Source organism: Pezoporus wallicus, unplaced genomic scaffold (assembly GCF_028554395.1).
Source record: "Pezoporus wallicus isolate ANWC-B61680 ecotype Strahan unplaced genomic scaffold, APGP_CSIRO_Pwel_v1 scaffold_6446, whole genome shotgun sequence".
Taxonomy (NCBI): domain Eukaryota; kingdom Metazoa; phylum Chordata; class Aves; order Psittaciformes; family Psittacidae; genus Pezoporus; species Pezoporus wallicus.
In genome coordinates, this window is record NW_026636264.1 from 5497014 (window position 1) to 5524222 (window position 27209).

Here is a 27209-nt window from a genome sequence, read left to right on the forward strand (position 1 = left end):
GAAAATCAAAACTGAGAATAGAATATTTTGTCAATAGAAAATGGTGTTAATTTAAATCGGTTTTACTAAAGAAACTAACAGTAATAGCTACAACATGCAGCTTGCATTTAATACCAGTAAAGAGTACAAGAGTCCTTTTGACTCTTCACTTTTGGTAGTGCACCACTTATTCAGAAAGAGTCAGCTTGCAGCTTAAGTTTATGCTGTTGTTTTATTTGTTTGTTTTCCTCATGCAGTCATCTCCACAAATCATTTTATCATCCTTCCAAATGAATAAATAAGATACAGCCAGAAGTTTTCTATGCAGTGCAGGTTACTCAGTAGGTAATGGGAAGCTTATAGATCTGCCTCCTTGCCTGCTTTGATATCTTAGCTCTAGGCCCTGTCCTGAAAAACTGGAAGCTTCTTGCCTTTACAGATCCCACCTCCTGTTCAAAAGACAGAACAAACATTCACTAAGCCTTGCAGCTCCTTTTCCTGGTGCAGTAAAAAATAATTATCACATTTTGGAGATGAGAGGCAAGTTGCTGAAGGACTAAATAATCTGGCCAAAGACATCTAAGGACCCAGGACCTAAAGCTGTATTAAGACTTGGAAATGCTTGATTCCCAGCTCTATTGTTCCAGTAAATCAATTTGTTTCTACAGCAAAGTGGAAGGGAAAATCAAAGGGGTGTGGCATAAGCATCTTGTCTGTAAAGTACCAAAGTAAATAAGCAATCTGTCTGTTATCCTTTTGTTCTTCTTTTTTCCCCAACCTCTATTTATAGTTTGTATATAAAACTATTTAAATATAGTTTATTTTTTTAACTATTTAAAAATCTTACTTAAAAAGCAAGCATAAGTTAAAAAGCCTTTAGAGAAACCACTCCCCCCTCCCCCAAGCCATGACCAGATTGTCACCCTTCACTGGACTCAAGCACCCATTAGATCAGTGATTAAACACCATTGTTACTATTTTACTGGGTGGGGTGGCAAAGAGCAAGAGGGAGATATCACACTTCCCTATCAACACATGTAAGGAGGGTGCTGTCACGTTGTTGGCTTGTTTTTTTTTCTTCACTGAATAAAAAGATTCAAGCTCCTGCTGGTTCAATGGCTTCAACAGGGATGTGATCCCTGACACCAAGAATGCTTTTACTTTATTCCTTCAGTAATACATGATAATGAAAATATGTTTGCCTACCCATTATAGGGAAGTTGATATAGATTAAATACTTACATTTTTAAATAACTACGGTATCACAGTTTGAATGTAAGTGGACTAACATGATTTAAGATGTATGTGACATAACTATGTACCAGATCCTGAGCTTGGGCAAATGACTGCAGCTCCTTTCTTTGGCAATTAACACCCTTAGTGATCTGCTCCCTGGTTTGGTTTCATAACACAAATTGTGATAATCATTGCAACATTATCAGTCAAATACAGCAACAACATGATCAATCTATAACCGGTGAGGTATGTCAGATGCAAGTCCATAGTTGTCACAGACAAAATAAGTCAATACTGAAAATGATTACCCAGATTTGCTTCTGTGCCTGTTCCTAGCAAATACATGTATATATTACTGCACAACTCCTGTATTTTTTTTTTTTTAATGAGTTTTTCAGTGTATTCTCTCAAAACTTGTCTCTTAGGGTGAGTGATAAAGGTATGCATTTATGTATCATCTAATTTTCTTAACTTCCTTTTTAGTCAGTGGAAAGAGCAGGCACTTTGAGGAAATGATTCATCTTATCCTAAAGCACATGTGCAAAATTAATTAGACAGCTTGTGCCCTGAAAGTGCGGATTTTTCTGCACTGACAAGAAAAAGAGTTGATGATGATTAGCTCTGATGTAGACACCTACATTTTATATCCCTAATGTTAACGAAGCCAAATTTCACTGTAAGAATGTTGATCGTGAAAACAGAGAAGAGAAATGGTGCTATATGGCTTGTATTCCCAACCAAGACTGGATACAATTTTGATTTTGAATTTGAAAATGCTTATGGTTATTAACCATACAGTCTGCAAACCAGAAATTGCCTATGATTTGGGAAAAAAGTGCCTGTTTAGTGAAACATACAGTAAGCACATCATACTTTTGAATACCCAATACAAATACAGTCACCTTTCTCTCTCAAATGATCAAAGTTGCAGATTATGGTCTATAAAAGAGGATATGAATTCTTGCTACCTGAAGAACCACCTTTCTCTGTACTGTGCTTCTGCACTAGAGACAAATTGAGGCAATGCACATAAATCCTTCATAACAAGAGAAGTTTCTGACAGCTACTCAGTCTGGAATGAGAACTCTCAGACCTTTCTTCCTATGCTTTAAAAGGTTAGCAGTTACTAGAGCTTTAACAGAGACAAGACTTCAAACAGTCCATACACATAACAGTAAATACTGCCCAGAACCACAAACTAAACAGACAAGTGCTGGCGAGTGAAGGAAGAATTTTTTTCTTCCACGTCAGAATGAAGATGGGGGGTAGAAGATTCAGCAGATGTATTCTGAAAGACAAACAGGACTGAGATTTTGACAGGTGAGACCGTGTTCTAGAAAGCCTTTGCTATAGAAGTTCATTAAGATGGGGGCACCTTAAAAAAACCTTGTACAACACTTAAATTCAGACCAAAGGGCCAATCTCAGTCACAGTCCTGAGAGAGGGCAGAGTTGCATTGCCTAACATCTACATTAGTGAGTAGCATAGTTGGTAAGATAAGATCTGTACAGCAAAGGCATTGGTGCGAAGGAGCTCACATCCATCACATGTCTGTTTCAGCATTTTACTTTGGGTTGTCTTTACCCTGGTTACTAGAATGAGCTCACACTACTCTTCAGAGGTGCTTCTATGCACATCTTCTGTTTGGCATCATCCAAAAGAAAGCCAATCCATGTATTTTGAGTCCACTCTTGATGTACAATGCAGTGAATCAGGAGATTCAATTCAAAAGACCCTGTTCCTGAAACCCACTATGATGCTTTCCATGCCTGTGGACCCCGCTCTCTTAGACAAGCCCTGAGCATCTGTGGGGCATGTAGGAAATCCATGTATATCACAAGGTTGAGCAGTGAGAACGGTCTTCATTTCAAAAGGAAGGCTGTGAAGAGACGGCAACGCTGCCCCAGGCACCCATGGCAGTTCTGCCTAGGAAGGAGGAAGTCTGACTTGGCTCTCACTGTGGCAGGTTGCAAAACCTGAGGCAGGGCTAGGCATCAAAGGTGGGCTTTGCCAGTCACAGAAGCAGTGGTAAACCATGAAACTGCTGATACAGCAGGTCAGGGAGGACCCTCTGTATGTGTAACTGTCCTTTTCACTGCTTCAGCATGCTTTGATTCAAAGCTGCCCTAGTGCTGGCAAGCTGAGTAAGTGGGATGAGATCCATTCCTCCCCGCTCATGTAGCACTTCTTCACTTACACGCTCATGTAGCACTTCTTCACTTACACCTTCTAAACATTTATTTTTGCACTGTACTCCCACTCTTGAACACCACTTCTCCTTAAAGACTTCTTAACCACCACACAGTGCACCCAACTTTTGTCACTGTGAGAGTTTAAGGTGACCTCAGCTTTCTCAGGGAGGTTTCGGAAAGAAAGTGCTGGGAAGGATGAGCTGAGTTGTGACTTCTTTGGAGAAGGCTGAGAGCAGGGGAAAGCAGGATGCTGCAATGGATTTTGTGTATTGATTTGCATGTTTTGATTCAATGACCAAGGTGGTTAGTGCTTAGAATTGGAACTCTTTTATATTCTTATTTGTAAAACTAAAGTAATTATTAAGTAATCAACACTGTTTTGAGGAAGAATACAATCTGCTTCCCAAATTGCCATTAACAGAAAAGACAACAGCCATTCCATATATTATCCTGTAGTCACATTGTTAGTGAATCCTTCATTTCAGTGAATGCAACAAGAGAGAACCAAAGGAAGTGAAGTGTAAAGGCCATGAGGCTATCACGGTTATTTCAGAATCTAATGCAACTCTTTTTCTTCCTTTTTTTTTCTTTTTCCTCACAAATATTACTGTGTATGTGATTGTCTGCAGAAAGGTGAACTTTGAAGAAAAAAACAAACCAACAGCCTTAGGCTCCATTCACTTTACAAAATGTATTTTTGTATAAGAAACTAAAAAGAGCAGTAGCTTGTGAGAATTTTTAGTTGCTGATCTACCATACTGCAATTAAGAAAATGCCATATTCTCATTTTGGTGATACTAGTGTAACCAAATATAATTAGAATTATACCACTGACTTTAATGTGTGGTAAAGCAGGGCCAGTGATATCTGAATCTCGCTTAGGCTTTAGACACAACTCTAAACTTTCTGACTTTACCGTACAATACTGTTCTTTCCAGTTAGCTGGACAATGGCCTGGCCTAGGAAATTCAGAAAGAATTCCACTATAGAAAAGAAGAGCTACCACTGTCTGCTTTGATTCTTTTTTTTTTTTTTTTTTGGGAGTGACAAGTTCACTGACTTTGATAAAAGTACTGCCAGGCTTACATCAGCATCTGAACAGAGAATCAGGCCCCAAGTCATCCTCTGTTCTTTACTACTATGAAATGGATATTGCATATAACCCATTTTAAAAGAATGTTTAACTTCTGCAGCATAAAATGTCCCTCGTTATGATTTCTAGGAGATGGAGGTCAGTACAGCTGGAGTGAAAAGGACTTATTTTCAGTTAAATCTCTTCAAAAGGTGATTGCTGTGCATTACCAATGGGACTTTAACAAAGGTTTGCCTCTTTACTATTGTGTAACAATCCACTGCCTTAAGAAAAAGAACACCTGCAATAAAATGAAGTCTGTCTAACACAATATAAAAAGTGTGGAGACTTGTTAAAGACGGAAGATTGAGACCTGACCTGAAATATTGCAGTAGAAACGGTGATGATGTAAATCACGACTGAAATGAGATTTTATACAATATCTGAAGCAAGAATAAATCTTTTACAAAGACATAAAAAAGCAATTGAGAAACAAGCTTAATTTTAACAGCTAGTGCTTGCAAAAGGGCACTATTGTTGGGGAAAGGGCTGACTGTTAACGGCCTACAGCCACCAGAGAGGATGTTAAAGAAGGCAATACACAAAGCAGAAGTGGCTCTGTACAGATCAGCGTTTCTTTCTCTGCTGTGAAGGCAGGCACTGAGCCAGCACAGCGGTGCGCACACTGAGCAGAGGGGAAGGATGCTTCCCACACAGCCCCCATGCCCACAACCAGCTGGCAGGGGATTGCCCTGCACAGCACAGGCAGCTGCTGGGTAAGAAAACCTGGAGAGATGGCTCAAAGGCCATTAACCAGTGCTCTAAGCATGGCTGGTTGCTTTCTTCTGCTGCTCAGAAGCCTAATCCTGCAAAAGGCTCACTCAGAGCTAAATGGGATGTGCAGACTTGTAGGGAAAAAAGAGGGGAGGAAAGAGAGGAAGGGTGTAAGAAGGTCGTTTTACAAACCTCCAAACCATCTGTATTCATCCTTTGTCTTCTACGGCCTATTTGTTCTTTCAGTAACTGAAATAACCTATTTCTTGGGTCCAAACCTCATCAGTTGTGTGGTGCAGTGACAAAATGTGTTTTTATTACTGTGCAGTGTGGGACTATTGTTGTGTGCAAAACCCCAGCTGCTTCACAGAAAATGAGCCTATGCAGAGAGCCCTTCCTGGCTCTGCGGGGTGAGGAAAATGCTGGTGGCAGTGCTGGCAGCTGGCTCCCTCAAGGAGAAGAGCTATCAGCTTGCATTGACATTACAGTGTCACTAAGAAGCAACTCCCTAGACCTTCAGGGAAAAAAAAGCATGGAGAGAAAGGAATGATGAAGAAAAGGCACTTTATGAATCTCCCACTCACCCTGGGACTAAGAAGAAATACACAGAGAGCTGCTACTATGTCCCTGAATTAGTGTTAAGTCCAACAATGCTGCTACCGGCCCAAAATACTGCGTGCCATGCGCATGATTTGCTCCCACAGTTCTGTGTGAGCAGAACTAAACCTGTGTTTCGTTCATGAAAATAAGAAAGATATAGAGGACAACTGGAGACAGTCCACGCTGTTTCTGACTCAAGGGATAAAGAAATCCTCATCATGCAACTTAACTACATGTGAAAGCAATGCAATCTCTTGATGAGCATTTACCTGTGTTGTGCTAGTGACCTTTTGTGCCAATGCACTTCTGCATTCATGAAAAAAGGAAAGTAGAAGAAATTGTGGAGGAATCATTAAGCTAATACTCTAATTAACATGTCCAATTAATTTATGCTTTTCTGTATTATGACATAACTTATTAAAGTATTATGTTTTTATTTTTTATTACTACCTTAAATTAATCATGCAAGTGATCTAAATATTATTTTCAACAATGTCAGTTGGAAGCTTCAGTTAGTAGACACGCTGGAAACCAACGTTAGGAAAAAATGTTTTCAAAACCAGCAAAATTTACAACTTGATCAATTTAGAGGAATTCAGCTTTTTCAGGTTTAGCTCTCCATTGGCAAAATATGAAAGAGCAGATCTAGAAGGAGTGGAATATGTCATCTTCTGTACTTTTCTCCATTCACATATTTATTTACTTTCATTTTGATGGTAATAATAATAATCAATCTTTTTGTGACAGCCTTCTTCATTTTACCCATCAGAGAGATTTGGTTTTCAATGCTAACACATACATGGTACTTTTCAGCTACATATCTCAAAGCTGGAGAAGCTGAGGATCAGTGATGTCAAATGACACATCGAAAAACTGAGTTAGACAACTATAAACAACATCCAAGACACTGCGCAGCTACTTGCCTATCATGCTTGTTAATAAGTATTGTCAGCTATTATTAACTAGAGTTTACTGGCTTGTAATTTTTACTAATGATAGTTTGCTATGTGACAACCTCACAATGGGTTTAATTTTTAATATAACAAAGCACAATGTACTTTTTATTATTATGTATCAGTTCAGCTGTGCATATTGAAGCATTAAATATGTGCCAGATGCTGCATAGCAGTTTTCACCTCTATGTTTAAAGGCAAATACAGCCCTTGGTGAGCAGCGAAGCTTGATCCTCATGATACAGAACACTGATGGAGCTGAGAAAAGTGCCCGTCTACTGGGAAACATCCCATTTAACTCTTATGGGTAGGGGAGGGCAGGGAGCAGAAAAAAGTCTGGAATCAGCCTGTCTGCTAGACCAGGAGCCAGACTGTTGATCTCTGACAGCAAAACTGATTCACTATGCAGAATTCAATGCTGCTCACAGTGGACATTTTGCAAGACTTTGAACACACAGAATGCTGAGGTTTGAATTTTTTCAGATGGAAATGGGTGGGAGAGGATGGAGCTGCTACAGATGGAAGAAGAAAGGAAATAGATTCCCATTCTTGCAGAAAGGAGAAACATTTTTTGCTACATAGTCCTGTATATGCCTATGTGCATGTGTTTATGTACATATTCGTGTGTACAAATATAGAAACACACACTGTAAATGTTACTGCATATGAAAAAAGCCTGAGAAAACAGAAATTAGAAGCAGTGATATTCTCTTTCAGAAAGAAGTAAACATAAAGGTCCTAGGCAAATGCAATTACATTTAGTCTGTGTTTTTCAGTTTGCTTCGCTGAGCTTTGCATGAAGTTCATTATGGAGACATGGTTAAATTAAATTCCTGTTAAAAATCTGCCCAAGAGGACTATCAGGAATTAGGAAGAAGTAGCAGAGTATTTAGTAGCAGAGAATGAGGAACCAAAATACTGGAGAAGCATGTTGTCCAGTTTAATGGAGTTGTTTTTTTTTCATTTGGTCACTTCAAGTAGCACAGAGATTGATCTGGTCACTGTAGTATTCCTTCTAGCTGTTTCTGATGCAAATACATTATGGGTTTGCAAGATTCAATACAAGATGATACACAGTTCACCCACTCACAAAGTATTTTTATCTCAAGAGCTGCATATAGGTGTGCCAATGGAGCAATGAGAAACAAATGAGCTCATTTGTATAGATCTCTGCCTTATTTTGTGGCCTGATGCTCAGCATGACTCCACAAACACAGCAGGACAGGCTGGGCACACACTGTAAAGGAATAAGCTTTGCATGAAAGCTCCTGAGGATTCTGGTAGACAAGTTTACCATGAGCCGCTCATGTGCCCCTGATGATGGATCCAGTGCTGGACTGCCCAGTACAAGACAGAGATGGGCATACTGGGGTGAGTCCAGAGTAGGACCATGAAGGTGACTGGACTTGAAGCATCCCCTATATGAAAGAAGCTGAGAGAGCTGGGACTGTTCAGCCTGGAGAGAGAAGGCTCAGGCAGATCTTAGTAGTATGTATAAATACCTGATGGGATGGTGATAGGGAAGAGGTTATCAGAGGTGCACAAGAATGGGACAAAAGACAACACAGTTTGCAACACAAGAAATTCCAGCTAGATATAAGGATTTTTTATTTTTTTTTATTTTTTACCATGAGGTAGACAAGTACTGACACAGGGCATAAAAGAGTGGTGGGATCTCTATCTTTGGAAGTGTTCAAAGTATGACTGGATGAGTTACCTGATCTAAGCTTGCCCTTGTGAGCAGGGGGAGTATCCAGATGGCCCTCAGAGGTCACTTTCAACCCCAATTATTCTGTTACTTGATTGTAGAATAGAACTGTTTATGTCAGTACTTCACAGTCTGAATTTCAAAGCTAGGTCCAAAATCTGTCTAAAAACAGATCTCAGAGCCCCAAGACTCCAGTATTTTTTTTCTGGTGCTTTATTTGCTTGGCAGTGTTTAATATGTGCTGAAAATGAGAATTCTGGCAGAAAAAGAAAGATAGGACCATAACTGTTAACTTCCAACTTCAGCATTTTATGTTTTTGAAAGCTTCTTTCTATAATTTTAAATGTCCTTTTGATAGAGATTAACACAGAAAGAAATAAAAAAACAATGAAGGGCCAAAAGAAAAGTATTTACAGCTAACAACACTACCCATCATGATCTAAATGATTCTTACACTGCGCTTTTCAGCTTAATTGTAAAATCTATTTGGAGCATTGACTTCATTGCATTATCTGAGAATATTTCTGAGCACCGAACAAACTTAAGTAATAGCTGTGAGATCAGCTCTGGCTGAGCAAATGACAGTCTGCTTCTCTAGTAATAAGTATTATTAGTGTCTGAAGAAGTAAAAAGAACAAATATAGTGGTTGAACAAGTAACATATGTTTTCTCTGAAATCTTCAGAATCATTTTCTGTGATATTCTTCAAGTCTGACCTCAGCTTCATTGATTTATAACACTTCACTCTTGCTTACCAGTTAGCAAACTGAGAAACAACAAAAGAAATCTATGACATGCATTTACCTAAGGTAAATTATTCCAACTAACTAGATGCAAGTAAGACAGACGAGGGTGATATGACATTTCCTTAAATGTGTGTGTTTTGCTTTTTTGTCCTCTTTCCTAAGGAAATCATATTTGTGCTACTGACTTGTCTGAAAAATAGCTTTTAACACATTTTGCAACTTCAGCTTTATTTGAAAGGAAGACAGTGCCTCTAAGACATTGTCTAATATATTTAGGACATCTAAGACACTAGGTCTCTACAGTCCTTATTAATACTGGCTGCTGGGTGAACAGAGCCACCAAAAGGATAAGAAGCACCCAGACACTACACTTTCCATCTGATGCATGGGTACTGTCAACTTGCACATCTTTCTGTATTAGCCATAGTAATTTCTATTTCTTGATTGCGTAGTACATTTTTAGGAAAGAGATTTTTATGGTGCTTGTGGTAGTACTGGTGGTCTAAGAGAAGAACAAAACCTGTGAATGACAAGGGTGTATCAGTCCTTACTTCTTACTGTTTTAAGAAGCTTATGGATTGCTTTAGATTATACTCATACAAATGAAGCAGTGAATAAATTCTAATGAGAAGAAATAATATGAGGAAAAAAAAATGTTAACTTGGAAGCCTGACTTGGGGTTTCATAAGTTCAGCTTAAATAGGCATCTGTAATTAACTTTGTTTGGGCTTTCTCAGTAATAAATAAAAAGCCACATTTCTTTTTTAGCCATATTTATTTTGAAACATGTGTTCTGTATTTCAAATAGAAATGCAGTAAATGCATAATAAGATTAAGGATTTTCTAATTTTGGTAGATATACCCTTTATCTTTAGGCTGACTTGACTTTTTATTTTGGTGAATAAGCCAGAACTGCAAATAGATACACTATTTTGGAATGCAGGAAGAAAAATTAAACTAAAAGAAAGAGTAACAAAAGAAAAAACTGGTAAAAAGTGAGAGGAACACATGGGCCTGATCCTTGCTGCATCATATGCAGTACATGACTTTGGCCTGGACTATTCAGATGCTGTACTGCTTGCTGCCAGTATTAGCGGATTAGTTGGTAGGAAATGGAAATCACATTACAATGTGTTTCAAGTCTTCATTTCATCTTAAGCAGAAAGTTCTTTGCATTGAATTCAGTGGAGCACTTTAGAAACACAACTTGGAAAGAAGAGACGCACAAGCAGAGAATTTTCTGTCTCTCTCACCAACTTCCACTCTTTGATTCAAACAGAATATTTTTGTGCTTTTAAAAGACCACCTGCTGAAACTGCCATGAAAAAAGGGATGTTGATAAACAAGGACATAACAGTCCTTGACAGAAGAGTATGAATCACTAGAAATGCATTTTGCTATATAAGCAATATCTGTTACATAAAACTGTGGAGATGTCATTTTATCTTTTTCTGTCTTTGCTTTATCTCCTTTTTTTCTACCTTGCCCCAGTAGGCAGGAAAGAGAATGGTAAAACCATTTCATCCATGTAGGAAAATGGAGCTTTGTCTCATTTGTTTCTGTCTTGTTTGTCTTGTTTCTGGTCATTTATGCAATACAAATAAAGGACTATCATTGTTGGGTTTGATGGTTTTTATTTATTTATTTATTTATTTAAACCATGTGGCATATTTTTGTTATTGCTGTGTTTGAGCAGATGAAACAAAGAGCCAGGGAAGTAAACCAGGGAGACAATTCATCAGATTTGAGATCGCTTACATAGTTCTAGAAAACATTCTGTTAAGCATAAGCAGTCCTACATAACTAAGTAGAATTGATTTCTCCAAAATGGAAACACATCTTCTGGAAGTTCTGGATGAAGCTGACATGAAGTAGACCTTCATAAAATCATAGGATCATACAACGGTTTGAGATGGAGGGGACCATAAAGCTCATTTAGTTCCAACCTCCCTGCCATAGGCAGTGACACATTCCCTCTTCATTTTACTGCTTTTGCAATAAACTGTGTTTTGCAGCACAGCTATTTCTGGGGGTGAGCAGCAGTGGTCATGTCAAGCATTGCAGCCCCTTGTGTCAAATAAACAAAACAGCAAAAGTCTTGATGCTTGTGGCTTGTCTTTCAGAGCCTGGGATTGCAGGATGTTAATGTCTACATGAGGAGTACAGAGGAACTTCACTCACAGGTTAACAAAAAGGTTTTCCTTAAGATACTAAGGAGGCAGGGTGTTCTTTCACCATCTCGAGAATGAAGTGCGAAAAAGAGCTAAAATTATCTTGGCATGCTTAAGTTACATCAGATTCTCGAGAGTAGGTGGAGATCTACTGACTCAGATAGGCTGAAGACACTGTCTGTCTTACTGATGAATTGAAGCAACAACTCTGTGATCCTGCAGAAACCAATGTCTTGCTCCAGCATTGTGCTTAAACAGGGCTTGTTGCTGAGCCATGCCAACTCTGTACTAATACAGAATCCAAGCAAAAGGTATCCTATCACACCCAAATATCTCCAGTTGCTACTGGGGACTGTTCTATCACCCCAAATATCTCCAGTTGCTACTGGAGACTGTATTGTCTTGTGTGGGTGAGCATGACCGAAGAAGAGGAGCAGAGCTTTATTAAGAAAACCATCACAGCCCTGTAAGTCTTTGCATAGCCTTAGAGAGTTAAGATCTGAAACCTTTTCTGAGGCTAAGACAGGAGGGGGCAATCCAAGAAAATCAAATATAAACACTTGGGCTGAATGCACCTATTGAATTTAATGCTGGCCCTAGTCTTCCTTTCTACAACAGAAATTTGAAAATGAAACTCCATCTTTCTATACTTCATCCTTACAAGAAGTACAGGTTTGGCCCTTGCCCAAAACATCAACCCCACCATGGCAACATAAAAACCCAAAAGGAAAATTATGTGATCAAAAATGCTCATCCTGGGCTGTGAAAAGGGGGAGCCTGGATTTCAGGTAAGTCATTGGGTTCCAGAAGAAAAATTGTCACTGAAGACAAGCCTCAGGTATTGAGTGTGAAGGCAGGTTCTACACACACCAAGGCACATAGAGAGGAGAAAATAAATGAGAAAAATTAATGAACTTAAGGAAAATATAGGATACAAAAAGAAATAGAAAACAGTGAGAGTTCCACAAGAAGTGAGAAAACAACAAGCTGCTGATTTTTCTCAGCTGGGAGAGGACAGAGAGCAGAAGACACCAGGTCAGATAAGGGGTGGGGGTAGGAGAGCAGCCCATGAGCTCACTTTCTGAGCACAGCCAGTGAAAAAGTCTCCAATCTTCACTGCTTGAGGTCCACAGTCATGAGAAGTGTGAATGTGCATATATATGGACAGTCACTTGAGAAGAAGCCCACAAGCCAGCTTTTCTCCCTTCATTAGCATAGATTTAAGGGCAAAGCAGTTTGAGTTACGGTCTCATTACTGAGATTTAATTACTTTTCCTAAATGTTCTGCAGAACATTTACTTGTACATTGCAAAGTATTACAGTATAGTCAGAACTTAGGCTTTCAATTACAGGAGAACTAGGCAGGAAAGAAGCTGAGTTAATTAGAATCACTGAAGCTTAATCAATTCCTCTGTGTATGCAAGGAAGAGCATGCCAACTTTTAGTCCATTTGTGAAGCCACCTTACCTGTCTGCTATAGGTTATTAAAGATTTCACGCAAAGGGGAAAAGTCAATGGCTGATATTTTAAAATGGCTGTTATTTTGCTTTTTTTTACATTGGGCTAGACTCTTTTTGCTTCAATCCCATTTTTGGCAGACTAAATGTTTTTGTGTCTGAGACTGTTTCTGACTGCACATCCTTAAGAAGTACTTTCTGAAAGCAAAATGCTTTCATTTGGAGCCCCAAATCAGCACCCTAGCCCTCCTTGGATGTCAGCCTGTCTAGGAAGAGCAGGACCTTCGCAACGGACAGTAAAGCTACAGCTCTTATGCATACTTCGTGTAGCCTGGCTATAACGCTATTCCTGCTTGTACAGTGACCTTTCTTTGGAAGGATGGAGAGGATCCCCATGCATGCTGGGGAAGAAGAGAATTCATATGATCTGGGATAATTATAAAAATATTCTGAAATATATGAATTACAATTTAATTAGTTAAAGTGTAAATAAATATATATATGGGCAGTCACTATTAGAAAAAAAACACAAACCAGTTTCTCTCACTTCATTAGCATAGAGTTAAGGGCAAAGGCTTTACACTTAGGTGTGAATAAACACCAGCACAAGTACAGAAGAGGTCACTTCCTGGGTAAAATTCATCCTGCCCCAAATTAGACAGTAGCCAGATGTAACAATTCCAAAAAGTGCTTGTACCACTAACAAAGATACAAGTATGTTGCAAAGTTAGAACTACATGATCTTTATGGTCCCTTCCAACTCAAACCATTCTTTGAAGTTAGGTGCTCACTCCTACCCTCCACTCTCCTGCCACTATTAATGGAAAGAGGTCTCTTTTGTGCTTGCCCTGTCGATGTGTTAACCAAACTCACCACATCTGATTCAGACTGTTGAGGCCAGGCACTTCATTTTAACGACTTAACAAGCCTGCATTAAGTACCTATTTTAGACATGCAAAATCTAGTCCTGTATGAACTGACTGTGCAGGTGCCAATCTGGAAGGAGAACGAGTGAGAGCTCCTGGTAGCAAATAAAACGTACAGCTGAGATCATAGAAATGTAAGTGTGCACTGTATGGCTTCATTTTGGTTTGAAACTGAGTGGACTCTCAGTAGATACACCTATGCAGGATGATAGGTGTATCTCAAGACTTATGGTAATATAACATACTTTATCTAAGTCATATTTGTATGCCATGTAAAAGAAATCAGGTTCATACACGTGGGCACACACACAGACCTGAGAAATTATTTTTCTCTGTGTATTTTAAAAGGCCTTCAAATGGGTGTTCTGTTTTACTACCACACAGGCTGAACTGGGGGAGGATCTCATTATAAGCTGTAGAGAGCATGTGCTAAAACATAATGGCATTCAGAATCAAAAAAATGGCCAAAAGAATATGTATAGCAATATGGTGTTATCTATTCTTCTCTTGGCAGCAGTCATAGAAAAAGTCCTTGTTAAATCAGCCATGCTATTAATTCTCAGTTTCCCTCTTTATCTTCTGACAGTGAAAGCAAAACTGACGTATATATTTCTATAAATATTATTTTTGCATTTCTGTACCACAAAAGACATTTCGTATTTCCGTGACTTTGGTAGCAGATGCATCATGACCGTTTTTGCAAAAAATCCTCAAAATTAACGCGCTAGCAGAGAAACAGAACGGTGGTGGAGGATGGACCACCAGCAGATGGCATTCATTCCCTGCAATTCCTGCAGCAGCAGCAGCAGGTACTGAACGGTGCACTTGCACCAGCACATCAGCATAGGATGTGGGAATAGGCAGGAAGAAGCTAGTTAACCCCAAGTTATTTTCCTGTCATTTGACAAAATTCTCCTTTCAAAGCATTACTGTATTTTTTCCGTCATTTAAGAAAGAGCTTGTACATAAGCGCTATATAGATAGATTTGCCACATCACAGCAGCAGGATTTTATATTCACTTTATATACTCATGTAGGTACTACCCAGCACAAGCCAGTCTGTCTGGCCCAGTTTTTTTTGTTATCTAATAGCAGCTTTTCATAAATAACTGATGGAAGAACTCGACCTTTCTTCCCAGTTCAATAGCACCTTTATTCTACTGCTCTTCATGTTCGTAAATAGTCTGCTAAGGTAATAAAACTATCAGTTTAAATATGTGCCATAATAATTTTAAAGGATTTTATGACTAGAAATATACCGTCTATGCCATTTCACATAATCAGAGTGACCTGGGGACCTCATCTATTTCCTTCCCCCCTGCAATGGGCAGGGACAACTTCCATTAGACCAGGTTACTCAAAGCCCCATGCAACTTGGCTTTGGACACTTCCAGGGATGGGGCAGCCACAGCTTCTCTGGAAAACTTGTTCACCACCCTCACAGTAAAAAAAAATTCTTCTTAATATCTCATCTAAATCTACCTTCTTGCAGTTTAAAGCCATTCCCCCTTGTTCTATCACTACATACCCCTCTAAGAAGTCCCCCTCTAGATTTCTTGTAGGTCTCCTTCCAATACCTTTAGGTATTGGAATATTGTTACAAGGTCTCCCTGGAGCCTTCTCTTCTCTAGGCTGAGCAAGCCCAACTCTCTCAGCCTGTCTTCACAGGAGAGGTGCTCAAGCCCTCTGATTATCACTGTGGCCTCCTTTGGACTCACTCAAACAGGTCCACATCCTTCTTATTATGTTGTTGCCTCCAGAGCTGGATGCAGTACACTAGGTTGGGTCTCACAGGACTGGAGTAGGAGGGGAGAATCACCTCCCTTGACCCGCTGGTCACACTCCTTTGATGCAGCCAGCATACAGGTGTCTTTCTGGGCTACAGTTGCACACTGTTGCCTCATGTTGAGCTTCTTGTCAATCAACAACCCCTCAGCTTTCTCATCAGGCCTGCTCTCAATCCATTCTCCACCCAGCCTGTATTCATGCCTGGGATTGCCCCAACCCAGATACAGGACCTTGCACTTGGCCTTGTTGAACTTCATGAGTGTCACACTGGCTCACCTCTCAAGCATGCCAAAGTGCCCCTGGATGGCATCCCTTCTCAACAGTGTGCCAACTGCACCACACAGCTTGGTATCATTGGCAGACTTGCTGAGGGTGCACACACAGCACACTGTCCATGTTGCTGACAAAGATGTTAAGCTGTTCACCATATGTTCTATTTGGTGAATAGAAAGTAATACTGGAGTCAGTATTACTCTCTATTCGCAAAAAAATGGATGCTTTTTTCCATAAAAAAAACCCCACTTTACCCCATGAAGGGATGGACTGAGGGCATCTTGCCAGTTCAGCAACACCACGTTGCTCCGCCAGCCCTGAGACCCTGATGCAGCATGTATCAGGTGTATAGGTGCTGCAATGCGGGGCTAAACATCCAGCTGTCCTGACTGCTGGCACCCTTCACCTGCAGACCTGATGAGTCTGAAAGGGAGGGGCGGTCACTGCAGTGATGCACTAGCTGTTAAGAATTATATAGGTAAAGAAAACGGAGCAGGCAAGTGGATGTGCAAATATAGGCCCTTGAAGAAAAACAAAAAGAAAGAGCAATCAATCTCATTTCCATTGCAAAAATAAACAAAACTAAATGCACAATGGTATCTCATGTGGCGTTTCAGTAATGTGCTTACAGTGACATTAGAAGTAGTTATTACCTGTTCTAAGAGATTCTGAAGCCTCTCTATTTCACAGTCTATTACAAATTTCTTTTCTTGCCTTCGGTCCAGATCTTCTAAAAGCCTCCTGTAGCTGGCATCATTAAAGTTCTCCACACAGATGGCACTGACTTGCCAGCTATTTTGTCCTGCTTTTTCCATAATAGCTTGAAGTATTGAATAACCTAAAAGAAAAGGATACAATATACTAGTAACACAATCAATGCATTCTTTTGAATAGGAACTGTCCTTAATCGATATTATGTCTCTTAATATTTGTTCCTGCAGGGAAAAGAATAAGTGACTGCTTGTATCTCTACCTATGCTGCTAGCCATAATCAGCACACAGTATGCAGTTAACAATTACCATTGATGTGATCAGATTGCTTGGAAGGATTCTCAGCATTATAGATAATCTTCATATGACTTACAAACACAAACTCTTCCAGTCAAGCATTCAGCTTCTCAGACTGGTTTTGTACAGGTTTCTGTATCTGGGCAGTTCAATACAGCAAAGAAAAAATATGAGCCTACTCATTCATCATAAGTATTTGCATACTAAAAAAGCATCATGTTAGATATTCAAATACTTTGTCTTCTTTATTATTGTTGGGTTTATTTGTTTGCTGTTTTTTTTTTTTTTTAACAACATTTAATCCAAGGATTTTTTAATGCTTCTTAAAAAGAATTCATTTTTCATTTATTTATGCAATTCAGACAAGGTCCCCCTGTCTAGAGTCACAACACAAACTATTGTGGCTCTTTACTCGTTATCTGGATGAATTTTCCCCAGTAGCTTTAAATGAAAAATTTCACCTCATGAAAACTATCCTTAGTTATGAGACTACACGTAACTTCAACAAGAGGGTCCCATGCCTGAGTGCAGTTACCTCCAGCTGTCATTCTAATGCACCTGAAGATACCACCGTGTGACAGATTCCCTGTAAAAAGCACTATCAGACATTCCCGGAGACTGAAAGAGGACTCTAAGTTACATTTCAGGAAGTGTGCTGTTGCTAACTAACTATCAGAAGACCTACAATACCTCATTTTGCCTTCAGTAAAATAAAAGCAGACAATGAAGATTTTAGGACACACGAGAGGAAATTTAGGAGTAGCTATTTTTCTGCTGACTCCTGTGACACCTGCAGTCCCTGAAAAATTAAGATCTGTATCTCCTTATCATTATGAAATGATACACCCGCACTCCAAAATGAACATCTATTATTTTTTCTTCAATGCAGATGACATATTTAAGATAAAAATAAAAACATTTATAGAGAATATGTAAAATGCATAACATATTTTACCTTATAAATGAGACATTTATTTTATGTAACAGTTTATCTTAGGAAATGAATTAAAATGCTTGATATATTGAGTATTAAAACATTTCTGTACTCAGCATATATTTTTAACCCAATGACTGTTATTTTTTTTCAAAGAACCATACAGATTTCCTGTTAATTGCTGCATAATTATTCTGCTTTTCCTGTTGCTATATTCAATCTCCTTTTTGACTGTAATTATCTCTGCAAATCATGACAAGATTCTTTCCCAAACATCGTATTTTTTGCTTCATTTCCTATTAATTTCCATATATAGATATACATTAAAACTACTCCAGTGTTACAGGGGTTCCTACTTCATTTACACTGCAACTTTGACTTGATCTTTGCTACAAAGGCAGTCAACGTTTACTTAATTCAGCTTCCTGACATAAATTAACATTTTCTTTGATTCAGAATGAATGGTGTTTGAAACCGCAATTGACATCCCTTCATTCCTTTTGCATTTTGCTTGGACAAGTTTACTAAGATGTGTTTTGATCAAACTGGGAATTTATCCCAGCATAAAGCATGACAAATATCAGACAACTAAATAGAAAAGCTTTTATTCTAGCTTGGATCAAGGTTTGACTTGCCACATTTCATTAGCAACTGCCTTCTTTCAGGCATTTGAAGCTGCTGTAAAATCTTGTCAGTAGCTGGCACTTGGATGTGGTTATTCATGTTAGCATGTCTTTCGCATATAGCATAATACAGCTAAATGGTATTAACTGGATATGGTGCAACATCTCCATAAGAAGAGTTCAGAATTTCTGTGCAAGCCATCAGTGGCACAGTCATCCATTTAGTGTGCAAGAACAATGTTTAATATAAGAGACTGATAAGGGTGGAGTTTACACAGAACGAATAAAGGCATTCATAGGCTCAGCTGGCACAAAAATTAGACATACAGAGAAGAATGCTTATTTGCTCAAAATAATTGGCTGCAGCTGACAGAGGAAAACATTAGTTATACGTAGTGCAGCAAACATTTCATAAGGCAAAATTCCTGAAACTAACCTAGGGTAATTCTCAGAAACCGAGTGCAGGATATCTATTTAGACAAAATTCTTACACTTCAGAAAGATGTTGGCCCAAGACAACAGACATAAATCTTACAGCTGTTGTCTAAATGTTATTTGTTTTCTGGTTGTCTGTTACTTATCCTCAGTCATGCTACAGACAGACGAATGATTCATTTTCTGGAATACATTCCATCCCATGTATGTTGGAATATTATTCCAATGTTGCATAAAAAGCAAACTAAAAAAAAAAAACCACCCCAGGCTAACTCGTATCAACTGAGATATAAAATCAATGTTTAGGACTCAGCCAATAAAAAAAAATAGTAAGGTAAGTTCTCACCCTTTCTCACCAGCAAATTCAAACTTAAAATGCAGATAATTAACTCATCAGAAAATTCAGGAAATACAAATTATCATGCTCAAACATAACAACTTGAAGCCTAGAAGTCTGTATCAACATGCTCCTGGTCTTACCTGGAGTGTGTTTTGTTGTTTATTTGTTTAGTTAGTTGTGATTTTGGGTTGTGTTTTCAGGTTTTTTGTTAGCAAATCTATAAGCAAGATAAAACACCAATATGACTGCCTGCAAACAGGGATTAAGTCCCTGAAGGATGCTATATGCAAGAATATTTGCAAGAATAGCTTCTTCTTCCTGTTTATGGGACTACAATTGCTCAAATGTAGATACTATTGACAACTTCTTCAGGACCAGTAGTACCAATTCCACTTCAATATAGTGGAACCAAAGCAGAAACCGGCAAAATCTGAAAAGATTTTATTTTCTTTACACTTCCCTGGGTTCGCCTTCTCTTCTTGCTTTTCTGTTCTCTGGTCATGTGGAATTGTGATGCTCTAACACTACTATTATTTTACTTTTTTTAAAATTCTTTGTATTTTTTTCCCCCAAAGATACCACACTGTCACCATATTGGAAAATCAAAACAAAACAAAAACCAAAACTTGAATATAAAAATGAAAACTTACTGTATTTTTCTCCTGTAAAATGAAAGCTGGAGATGTCTACTGCAGAAAGTCTACATATTTGGGTTGATACTACACCTAAATACATTACAAATAACATCTCAGATATTTTTTAACCTTCCTCCCCTCAGTCCACACTCCATGGGATTTTTTTCCATTGCAAAATGCATCAGCCACTTAAAAAACAATGCCAGATGTGCACCTGCTCTTATATCTGTTTAGAGATTTTAGTACCTCTTCAGAGAGACTTAGGTGCCTTCTGGAAGCCAAAGAGTGTAAATCACTTGAGCAATTTTGGTATTTAAGAACATGTTGTAAGTGCAGGCATTTGGAAGTCTAGGATTCCTCCTAGTCACTGCAATACTGCCGTAATTGGACCCTTTATACAATCATCCCTCACCCAAGTAATCGAAATAATGAGTAATCTTTTTGATTTTAAAAGTTCAGTGGCCTTTCACGTTTTTTTATTTATCCTCTGCTATACCAGCCAGGCTTTCCCCTATCCAATTTTGTTTCAGCAGTCAATGACTTAATTTCATTTATTTCCATTTAAATGAAAACTAAAATCTGATATCCAAATCTCTTCAGTGTGTTCAGAATAAACTAAAGAGATAGAGGAGCATTTTCTTGACTTATTTTTCAGCTGGAATGCACATGGTTGGCTTGTTTCCTTTCTTTTCCTTTTATTTTTACTTTTTTTGCTCTTGCTTGCTTGTTTGCTTTCACTGGAAATATTAAAGTGATCAATTACAGCCTTGTAATTAAATATCAGTTACTTTCATCTTCCAGCAGTCTTTTCACTCTGGAAAATAATTTTCCCCACTCCTCTAAGCACAAGCAATCATTCCTGACGTTCTTGCTAGGAGACAGATAGCAAAGCGACTGCTTGCTCCAAACAGCAGCACTCCCAGTAGTAATTCCTGTTTTGGAACCATTGTGCGGGAATTAACTTATTATTAATTTTCTATGATGAAAAGGATGCAACTGTATTTTACTGAAATGCAATTTTTTCTCTTCTCCTATGGCGCAATTAACCTTCAAATAGGAACTGATCCCATTCCCAAGAATAGCTATGATCCCAGCAGTCACAGACACTGAAATGGTGGAGCTATTTTCTTCAATCTACTTCTATCTATTGGAATTCATACTGGGATCAGTACATGAAATAAATTCATTGCAAATCTAACACACAGCAGAAGTGAAGAATAAACAAATCATTTGGTATGGATAAATTTGACATTCAGCACTGGATTAACGTTACTTAACTCTAGCTGTCTGTAAAGTAGTTGTCGAAGTTAATCGTCCAAACTTTAAAAGGAGAGACATACATCCCATAAAATGGCATTTTTTTTGTCTTAGATATCTATCTCAGAGGTGCTTTTCTCTTTCTCCAATGAATACTGAAGGAGTCTAGACATGAGGCTTAGTAAAAATATCTACTATTTATCTAGCCAAATCTTGGCAAGATGAATCCAGACACTACAGTGATCATAAACATACAAGAAAGTTATAGGATGAGTGATGCATGATTTTGCCTTCAGCAATAACTAAAACCACTCAAACTCAAGTATATTTTACCTTTCCTCATGATTAATACATTTTTAATTAATATCCGCTTTTGTTTCAAATTTTTTAAGAGCTTCAAGAATTCAAACACAACCAATAAGATTTATAAGCTCCATTGTATAACCTTTGACATATGATAACTCATTCACATGCCTGATTTTCCCTGCATTTGGAGATGGACCCAGAATATTCAACAGAAAGCACATACAAACAGGTCAATTTAGACAACAGAATGGAAGCTAGAACTATAGCTCTGTTCTGAGTCCTACTTGGGTCTAATTCACAGAAATGACACAGAGATTGGGAAATAAAACAGGAAGCTCAAGAAATAATCCCATCTATTCACCTCTATCCCTCCATACCCCAAGACAGATAAATTATATTTAAATTGTTCTGTACAGATATCTTTCTTTGTCCTTAAAAACCTCTAAAGAGGATTCTGTAACTTCCTACATAATATATTAATGGCTTAATTATCATTAGGAGATGTTTCCTAAAGTCAAGCCTAAGTCTCCCCTGGCACAATTTAAAGCCACTCATTCTTGTCCTATCTCTAACAGACCTAGAGAACAGTTTGTTCCCTTCTTCTTTAAAACATTCCTTTACATAACTGAAGGCTGCTGTTTCATTTCCTTTCTGTCTGCTCTTCTCTTGCTGAAACATGATTCTGTCAGGTTTTCCTCATGGAACATGTTTTAGTCTAGATTCTGACAATTTTCCTTGGTTTCCCTGGATATGCTGCAATTGATCTAAGTCCTTCCTGAAGTGGATTGGTGAAAGTGTGACATATTTTTAAAAAGTATTCCAAAGTACACACAATCCTCCAATTTTTGTAATCACCTGCGAATTTAACAAATGTATTCTGCATTCCTTCATCCAAGTCATCAAAAAAGATGCTGGGAAAAACTTCAGCCAGAATGGATCATTACTTAGTACCTCCTCATTTGACAGTGCACCTCATATATTTCTCTCTCAGTTCAAGTGCATGACCAACATTTTACAAATCCAGAAATTTCATCAATACAAAATTTCTTTAGCTCATTGTGATGGCTTCACTTGTGCCCATCCTTATCACTTCTGTCCTTAACTGGATGGTGTTGACAAAAGCTTCATGGGCTGAGATAAGGACAGGGAGAGATCACTTAACAGTTAACCATCATGGGCAAAACACTTGACTTGGGGAAATTAGTTTTATTTATTACTAATCAAATCAAAGTAGCATAATGAGAAATAAAAACTAAGTCTTAAGACACTTTTGCCCCATGTCTCCTTTCTTCCTGGGTTTAACTTCACCCTTGGTTTCTCTGCCTCCTCCCCCACAGCAGCCCAGGGGGATGGGGACTTGAGGTTGCCACCAGTTCATCACATGTTATTTTTGCCATTCCTTCCTCCTCAGAGGCCTCCTCACGCTCTTCCCCTGCTCCAGCGTGGGGTTCCTCCCATGGGAGACAATCCTCCACGAACTTCTCCAACGTGAGTCCTTCCCACAGACTGCAGATCTTCATGAACTGCTCCAGAGTAGGTCCCTTCCATGGGGTTCAGTCCTTCAGGAACAGACTGCTTCAGTGTGGGTCCCTTCCATGGGGTTCAGTCCTTCAGGAACAGACTGCTCCAGTGTGGGTCCCCTGTGGGGTCACAAGTCCTGCAGCAAACCTGCTCCAGTGCTGGTTTCCTACAGGACAGGGGCATCCCCCCTCTCTGGCATGGGGTCTCCTATGGGGTGCAGGTGGAGATCTACTTTACCGTGGACTTCCGTGTGCTGCAGGGGCACAGCCTGTCTCACCGTGGTCTGCACCACGGGCTGCACCACGGGCTGCAGAGGAATCTCTGCTCCAGTGCCTGGAGCACCTCCTGTCTCCTTCTGCACTGACCTTGGTGTCTGCAGTTGTGTCTGCAGTGTCTCACACATTCTCACTTCTCTCCCCAGCTACAATTGCTCCTTTCCCCATTCTTAACTATGTTATCCACCCCTGATGAGCTCAGCCTTGGCCAGTGGTGGGTCCATGTTGGAGCCGGCTGGCACTGGCTCTATCAGATATGGGGGAAGCTTCTAGCACCTTCTCACAGAAGCCACCCAAAAGCTTGCCTGCAAACCTAATACACTCATTTAGAAAAAAATCATGCAAGCTGTGTAAAAAATCATATTAGAATGAAGCACCTATATTTTTTTTTCCCAATGTCTACAAAACCTGTTACTTTTAACAGAAGGAAATTTGCTTTATCTCACATAATTTTTACTGAAAAAAATCCATGGTTCATTTTAGGTAGCTTTCCAAATTCTGTGTACTTTCAAATATATATGTTATGATGTACGTTGTGAATTGTCACCTATACTATGAATCATGAGGATAACAGAAGGTTCTGAAACAAAACTGTAGGGAAAATGGATGCAATTGGCCATCTCCTCTATCACTATTTTACTCCAAAGTTTTCAGAGTATTTGATGATAAAGGAAATTACCTTTATGATCTGAATTCATGTTTCTCACCTCCCTGAGATCTATGACCTTGAATATTTTTGCAGTGCTGTGAAAGCTCCAAAACAAGGTTTATGGTCAGACTTTCTGTCCTTCTCTCCCTTAATCCTGTAGAGACTGGTACCTGTGCAACTTCATCTGCAGTATTTAATAACCCTGCTTTCCTAGGAGGAAAAAGCTGTCAATATATTTCAATCATTGCCTTTAAAAAAAAAAAAAAAAGGTCTTAATGCCATGTAAGTTAAGTTATGTGCTTTCGCTTGAGCATATGGGAGGAGGTTTGGCTTACTCCACAGTGGGAATTCATGATCAAAGATTCAGGCTATGTCAGATCCCATTTATGCTACGCTCACTCTGTAGCAATATTCTTCCCCTTCTTTGCATTTCAGAGTCTGAAACGTTCATAGGAAATATGCTGTGAAGGTGTCTCACCAAAATACTAAGTGATAAAGATAAGTGTAAACTTGAGAGGGACTGAAGAAAACCACTAGTTTTGAAGGCAGTCTAATATTTTTGCTTGTGCTTTCAGTTCTCAGATACCAATACCCCTCCTTCTTCACTAAATGCCTTGAAACTAACATCAAAATCCAGTAAGCCTTCTTATGACATGCATGCATAGAGATAAATACATCCAAGCACATGTACAATATATATTTATATATGTATATGCCAAATGTATATTTACACATACCTATAGTCTATATGTACCTATAGACTGCAGTCTCTACCTATAGTCTCTACCTATAGTCCAAACCTATAGTCTGTTGTAAGCTCTCTATATTTCTTTGCTTTTATTTGTCTCTTATTTAGCTCTGCCATAGGGCTCAGCTAGAATTGACTCAGGTGTGGAGTCTTCGGCTCCTCTGAAGTTTACAAGCAGCAGGGAAGCCACACTCTTAGCAAATTTTTCCTACAGAACCTTCAATGCTAAATCATAAACGGTATGTAATTACAGTGATAACGGAACACAGGACCTTAAAAGAAACAACAAGTAAGCCACTGAGTGGAAAAGAAGGATGGGGGGTGGAGGGGGGTGCGGAGGGAAACAGGTGTTAGGCTTGCTCTCTGTCAGGCCAGCATTGTGAGGGAACTATAGAGGCTACATAGTTTCTCTGAATAACCAATTATCTGTCATCTTGGGCCTATCGTTAGGGTTAATGTGTATCAGCATTTTTTAAAAAAGGAGAGAAAACACGAAAAAGTGAACTAATTTTAGAAGAAAATACATTTTGTTCAAATGTTTTACTTACTACTCTTTTTCTCTCTTTCTCTTCCATTTATTTCACAAATATCCAACTTAGTTGTAAATATTTGCTGCTTTCGCACATGTAGCTTAAACTTTCTTCTCTAGTGTAATGCCTTAAAGCTAAAATTCATTTCAACAAAACCTACAGTCTGTAATTTTGATGCTAATAAATTATCTTTCTTACACAATATCTTCATTGGCACAAAGCTATTTTCTATAAATTGCTTGCTTCCCAACAAACTACATCTCTACTCTCAATTTAATAGGATTTTATTTGCCCTGTGATGGTATACAATTGTATGTACACTTTTGTGTAAACAACATCCAAAAGAACCACATCAGAGGGTATTAAGACTAAAGCACTCAACACTGGTGAGGCTGAACCTTAGATGGTGTGCTCAGTTTTGGGCCCTTATGACAAGTAAGACACTGAAGTGCTGGAGCGTTTTCACAGAAGGGCAACAAAGCTGGTGAAGGGTCTGAAGCACAAGTCTGATGAAGAGCAGCTGAGGTAACTGGGGTTGTTTAGTCTGGACAAAAAGAGGCTTATTAATACCTGATCTTGTAGCAGAGTGGCTGTCAGTCTCTTCCCCCAAGTGACAAGCAATAGGAAACATCCTCAAGTTGCACCAGGGGAGGTTTAGATTGGCCATTAGGAAAAATTTCTTCCCTGAAAGGGTTGCCAAGCACTGGAGCAGGCTGAGCAGGGAAATGGTTGAGTCACCATCCCTGGAGGTATATAAAAGATGTGTAGATGTGGCACTTAGGGAAATGGTTTAGTGGTGGACTTAGCAGTGTTGGGTTTGTAGCTGGATGATCTTAAGGATCTTTTCTGACCTAAATGATTCTATGATCCTATGACACTGGGTAATCTTGCACCTCCCCTGCACTTCATCTGAGGGACTGCAAGTGTCTGAACTAAATCCTGAAAATGGCATAGAATCAGAGTTTCTTTAAAAGAACATAATCCTACAAGAAAAAAAAAATTGAGAAAACATTTTAGTAAGCTCTTCTAAATGCTTTAAGACATCACAAGCATACACATATATGGACATACGCATATGTATGTATACATGTAAATACTTAATGCTAATTGTGCAAAACAGCATGCAAAGAAGTGACAGGCTTTTTAAAACAGGCAAATGAGCAGAGATTGTTTGAGCTTGTTCTTCCCCCTTCTCCCACTTCTCATCTTGTCTCTGAAATGAACTGATGAAGCAAAAGGCACCTAATAACCTTGCCTCAGGTGAGTGCCTTCACAGACATTCCTATGATGGCCATAGATATACAGAACTGATCTTTTCCAGGGATGTTATGAGTAGGAGCTAATGGAACATCTAGATACTTGAATACAGAAACAGGGGAGACAAAGGCTAGAAGAATGCTATGATCTTTACAGATAGTAGACTACTCCTACATGACTGAATCTCTTCTTGGTGTCCACATTTAAAAAATTAATGCTAAAATATTTGACAGAGTTCAAAGAAGCAAATCAGAATGATTTGAGACCAATATATAAAACATGCCTTGAAGTAAGATACTTGGAGAAGAATTTATCTCAACTGAAATTTTGATGGCTAAATCTGAGCTAGTTACTCCAGTATCCTTCTGCAGGCAGTAGAGGGAAACAGGCACATTCTGAAGGCTATTCATAAAACCTCTTATCATCTGCCTCATGTATTTTCAGGGGAGAAGAAATTGCCCCTTGCTTAAAATGAAAAATCGCAACATTATTTCTCATGTTCACTGCTGTGTGTTCTGGTTTTTTGGATTAAACCATGATGCCATGAACATTATTAACATATATATATATGAATATTATATATATATATGTGCATATCTAAAAAAGCAGCCTGCAGTATTAGCAAAGTATCTGCTACTCACATGCCTTTTAATTCGAGTTCTTCTGTTCTGTATCTACATTTTACATGTGAAGATACAACTTTTCATTTAAGTAGAATTAAAAGTTAGGTTACTTTTATGCCTCTCTTGTGGAGGATAGGCAGCTACACATAGGTTTCCTTTGATTATTCTGGTGAAGGGATTTGCATACAATTAC

General features: G+C 38.7%; 1 protein-coding gene across 12 annotated transcripts in view; it reads right to left on the bottom strand.

Annotated features, from left to right (window-relative positions):
* GRIA4 (glutamate ionotropic receptor AMPA type subunit 4) overlaps positions 1–27209 on the bottom strand; it is a 220903-nt gene that overhangs the window by 79668 nt on the left and 114026 nt on the right. For all 12 annotated transcript variants that reach the window (XR_008970970.1, XM_057399750.1, XM_057399756.1 and 9 more), the window contains exon 4: positions 16529–16713. Coding sequence is in view for 11 of the 12 variants with exons in the window: in XM_057399750.1 (XP_057255733.1) it covers positions 16529–16713 (185 nt within the window). In the remaining variant the exon portion in view is untranslated. The remainder of the gene's footprint in view (positions 1–16528; positions 16714–27209) is intronic.